Source organism: Antechinus flavipes, chromosome 3 (assembly GCF_016432865.1).
Source record: "Antechinus flavipes isolate AdamAnt ecotype Samford, QLD, Australia chromosome 3, AdamAnt_v2, whole genome shotgun sequence".
Classification (NCBI taxonomy): domain Eukaryota; kingdom Metazoa; phylum Chordata; class Mammalia; order Dasyuromorphia; family Dasyuridae; genus Antechinus; species Antechinus flavipes.
The window spans coordinates 350,912,047-350,916,957 of NC_067400.1; the positions used below are offsets into that span (position 1 = coordinate 350,912,047).

General features: G+C 50.4%; 1 protein-coding gene across 1 annotated transcript; it reads left to right on the plus strand.

Annotated features, from left to right (window-relative positions):
- The first annotated feature begins 340 nt into the window (after positions 1-340).
- On the plus strand, positions 341-3,139 carry C1QL2 (complement C1q like 2). Its single transcript, XM_051985757.1, has 2 exons — positions 341-1,576; positions 2,303-3,139. The coding sequence occupies exons 1-2, from the start codon at positions 881-883 to the stop codon at positions 2,480-2,482; spliced, it is 876 nt and encodes a 291-aa protein (XP_051841717.1). The 5' UTR covers positions 341-880; the 3' UTR covers positions 2,483-3,139.
- The last annotated feature ends 1,772 nt before the right edge of the window (positions 3,140-4,911 follow it).

The following is a 4,911-nucleotide window of genomic DNA, read 5'->3' on the forward strand; positions in this document are numbered from 1 at the left end:
CTGAACATGAATGAGCAGTATTCTTCCCGGAGTATGCTCACTTGTGGCATCCCCACACTGCTGGGCAAAGTTGCTGGAGTCAGAAACAGAGCTCCTTTCCCTATGAATAAGAATGGATGATGCTATTCTTGATGATGGTAGTGATGATGATGAGACACCCATTTCCCTTGTGCTGCTGTTTTTGCAGCTGTCTTGGAGCTCCTGTGGCTTGCCTACCTTCAGACTCCTTACGTCAGGCTGACTGGGTCTCCTCCACCCCCACCCCCGAGAGAGAGAGAGAGAGAGAAAGAGAGAGAGAGAGAGAGAGAGAGAGAGAGAGAGAGAGAGAGAGAGACGAGAAGAAACACAGAGAAAGAGAGTTACCGAGAGAGTGCAACGGGAAGAGAGAGGCACACTCCCACACCAGGAGCTGAAGCCAGGGATAGAGGCAGAGACAGAAGCACAGGCAGACAGAGGCTAAAGCAGAGCCTCGGAGCATCAGCCAGAAGCCAGTAAAAACACTTGAAATCTGAACCGCGATCACTGTGTGCTTGGGGTGCGTCTCCAGCTTGTGGCCACGGATCGCGACGTCCTCGTCATGCCCGCTGGGCTCCGAGGCTCTCTGAAGCAGCTCCAGTGTGGCCGGTCAGGTTTCTCCGGTCCCGAGCGCTCCCGCTGAACTTCAGCGGGGCGGCTCGGTGCTGGAGGGGGAGCGTGGGAATCCGCACGTCGGGGAGGCGGCCCCGACTCAGCTCATCCGGCCCCTATTTGCGGGGAGCGGGGTGACCCGCGCCGCCTCACCATTACTTCTCCCGGAAAAGAGGACCTGGTCGCTGTCGCCTCTCGGCTTTGGCAGAGGCGGAGGCGCGCCTGCCTGGCCGCCGTCGGCGTACTGTTGGCCATGGCCCTGGTACTGCTTATTGCCGTGCCCCTGCTCCTGCTGCAGGCTGCGCCCCCCAGTTCGGCACACTACGAGATGATGGGAACTTGCCGCATGATATGTGACCCCTACAGCGGGGGACCCGGGGGAGGTCCCGGGAGTCCAGGCGGCAAAGCAGCCCCAGGTCCCAGCACAGCTGCCCTGGAAGTCATGCAGGACCTCAGCGCCAATCCTCCTCCCCCGTTCATCCAGGGACCCAAAGGAGAACCTGGTCGGCCGGGGAAACCGGGCCCCCGAGGCCCACAGGGAGAGCCAGGACCCCCTGGACCGAGAGGGCCCCCGGGAGAGAAAGGAGACTCAGGAAAACCCGGGATGCCCGGGCTGCAGCTGGCGGCGGGCGGGGCCGGCGGGGGCAGCGTCGGGGCCATTGGTGGTGGCGGAGTAGGAGGCGGCGGGGACGTCGGTGAGGTGACCGGGGCACTGAGCGCCGCGTTCAGTGGCCCTAAGATAGCTTTCTACGTGGGCCTGAAGAGCCCCCACGAGGGTTACGAAGTACTCAAGTTCGACGACGTGGTCACCAATCTGGGCAACCATTACGACCCAACTACGGGCAAGTTCAGCTGCCAAGTGCGAGGGATCTACTTCTTCACCTATCACATTCTCATGCGAGGCGGGGATGGTACCAGCATGTGGGCAGACCTCTGCAAGAATGGGCAGGTCAGTCTCTCTTCCTTGCCACTTCATTTCTTCTCCCTTCCCTCTTTTTCCCTTCTCGGGGTCCTTGTCCCATCCTCCCTTGCTTGCCCACCTCCGCTCAGGAACGTATTGCGTTCAGAACGCATCTCCTCCCAGGCCCTCGGTCAGTTAGGGGACGCTTATATGGGATCGCTATCCCGAGCTCTTTGGCTTGAGTCTCCAGGAAGTCTTAAGATTTGTGAGTGTCGAGCCTTTGCATAACCACGATCCCCCTATAAGAAACGACTTTGCGGGCCAGATGCCTTCTACCACTCGGCCCCAGCTCCATGTCCTGTAATCGGGAAATCCTTTCCTCTTAAGGTACCTGACCAAGTAGTCAACTAATTTTCCCGTTCCGAGATCTTTTTCTGCAGTTCCCTTTTCTTCTTATCTGGGGCGTCCTCCTCTTGCCCCCTTCCCAAGCCCGAGAGGTCCCCTCACCTTTTCTCCTCCGCCTCTAATATTCCTCCCCCAAACTCTAAACGTCCAACTAAGTAGCAGCAGAAAGGAGGAGACCCGAAAAGAGTTGCCAAAGTTTTGGGGGAAACCTCGCTGAGGACTGGGGTATGTGAATGTCCTTTATAGGGGGAGAGAGCCGCGGGCGCCAAAGGGTAAGAGAGACGGGCGGTGGGAGAGGGCCAGAGAGGCGGGGGGAGGGGCAAAGGGGCGCCTCACTCCAAGTAGCCGCCGCCGGTTCCGTCTCCCCAGGTCCGTGCCAGCGCCATCGCCCAAGACGCGGACCAGAATTACGACTACGCTAGCAACAGCGTGGTGCTGCACCTGGACTCCGGGGACGAGGTCTACGTGAAGCTGGACGGGGGCAAAGCGCACGGTGGTAACAACAATAAGTACAGCACTTTCTCTGGCTTTCTTTTATACCCCGATTAGGGAGCGGGAGAGGGGACCGACGCACTCCATCCCCTTCTCCCTCCTCGGCCGGAGCTTGGGGTGCAGCTCTTTTCTGCAGGACCCTCTCACTTCACGGCAACTCGTCACTTTTCGGTTGGTACAGAAATCAAACCACATTCCTCCTCCACCTAGTCAGTCAGTCCCCACTCCCCTAGCCTGCCATCAGTGTATCTGTAATCTCGCTCGCTCGCTCCGCTGGGGCCCCAGACAGAGTTCTGGCTCAAGATTCGCCTATCGTCGTTGGGGGAGGGTTAGGGAAAGGGAGAGAAAGGGGACCCGAATGGGGTGTAGGATCCAAAGGTAACTACTGACACACTTACAGAAACTGTGAAAAAAAAAAAAAAAAGCGGATGAGACTGGACAAGTCCCGGCAAAGGGATCTTCTTTCCCCCTTCTGTCCTCGGTTCTGAAATTCTTCGGAAATGGAATCTCCTGGGACCCCTTGCCTGGGATTTGGGCCTAAATCGGCATTTATTTATAAGGAGCTCTGCAAAGTGTCATTCTTTGTGAAATGAAATACTTGTGCGAATGTCCGTGTTTGTCCGCAAAGCCAAACCAAACACCAACAGAAACTCAGCCAACAAACAAACCGCGCCTCACTCAAACTGTGAAACATTAAATTGTGTTTTTAGACAACAGCCTCCTTTGTGTTTCTGTCAGCATTACTTAGTCAGGTCCCCTTTCTTCCCCACTCTCAGACTTCATTTTTTTATCCATGCATGGAAGTTGTGGCTCCAGAGCAACTCCCATCTGGCCCATAGTATCCATTCCTCAATTGTTTCTCCTCTCTTTTAAAGGAAGGTAGTATGAGCTGCAGAAAAGAGGAAAGGATCAGAAGGGCAGGGATATAGGCAAGTCAACGGCTGAGGACAGGATGGGTTTCACCCTACCTTCCTGGCTCTGTTGGGTGTTTACCTCAGCACCTGTTTTCTTCTTCTTTTTCTTATTAAAGCTTTTTATTTTCCAAACATATGCATAGAAAAATTTCAACATTCACCCTTGCAAAACTTGTGTTCCAAATTTTTTTCCCCTCTCTTCCCCCCACCTCCTCCCCTATATGGCAAATATTCCAATATGTTAAAAAGTGCAATTCTTCTATATATATTTCCACAGTTATCATCAGCACCTGTTGTGAAGAGATTCTCCATATAGATAAAAGAGTTGTGGAAAGACATGGCTTCTAAGATCTCTTCCAGCATTTAGTCTGATCCCATGAAATATAGTAGGAACTTTTGCACCATAAACTATACCATTGAGTCCCTGAGGCCTGCTGGGTGTGTGAATGATGGACTCTGAAATAATAGGCTTGAGTCCAGGGAAGAGTAGCCAGTTTCCATTGTTTCCAGTCCTGCAGGCTGCTTTCTCACCTATCAAACCTAACTGGGCCCTGTCTTTGTCATTTTACCTGGGACTGGTAAAAGAGAGGAAAGGGCAAAGATCACTGACTTGTGATTGATGATCAGGAAAGGAATAAGGAAAACAATTTTCCCTCTGCAAAACAGGGACAACATTAGGATACTTGTTGGTAGAGGGTTTGGGATTTTTGCTCTTTTGGTTTTATCCTTCTATCATCTATCTATATCTGTCTGTCTATCTATCTATCTATCTATCTATTTTTGCAGTTACTTGGTAGAAAAAGAAAGTGTATCACACACCTGGAACACACAGAGCCTACATACACTCATTTTTACACTAGTTTTGCCCAGACATATTAATCAAGGTAATTACTGGATCCCCTAAAAACATTTTACCTCAAAGATTCTGATTAAGTAAATTAGACATTTTTCTTGTGTGTTACTATTTAAGACAATTGCTTTCATCTGCCACTTCACTTTTTGTAATGAGTTTTGTGGACACAAGTCTATACTTTGTACAAATAAGCTCAAAAATAATTTATCATTCCTGTGTTTACACAAAGGAATTTGAGGGCAACTTCCACTTCCAATACACAGAATTTTATTATTATTTTTCTTGTAATGGGTGAATTCAGTCAAGCATCATGTTATTTGGAAAACAACCTTTTTGTAATTTGTCCATATTTGCTTAACTGAATTCATTTAATTGTTTTCAAAAGACTCTGATTGAATTCTCAATTTACAAAAATTGTGTACAGATTAGAGCTTTGGTGGAGATACTTTGTACCAATCCTTATAATCCTAGAAATAGTTTTATATCACTTGAATGTTTTAGAAAGCTGGGAGTAGGGTTTGGGGAGAAGAGAGGGAAGGATCAGGGCTCCTTAGCCAGGGCAGCATCTGCAGATATCCCAGAATGTTTGTGGTCCTGGTGTAGAAAATGCAAAAAATGTTAGTCTGTGGTCTGTAGATAGACAAGAATGCACACCAAATGTATGCCTATATGGAATAACTCTAAAGTGATGGAGTTGATTTTCTTGAGTGCCTTAGGAA

Excerpts from the sequence above, each read along its gene's own strand:
- C1QL2 (XM_051985757.1), top strand. The coding sequence starts at position 881 with ATGGCCCTGGTACTGCTTATTGCCGTGCCCCTGCTCCTGCTGCAGGCT. Across the intron at positions 1,577-2,302 it reads ACCTCTGCAAGAATGGGCAG|GTCCGTGCCAGCGCCATCGC; the intron begins GTCAGTCTCTCT and ends CCGTCTCCCCAG.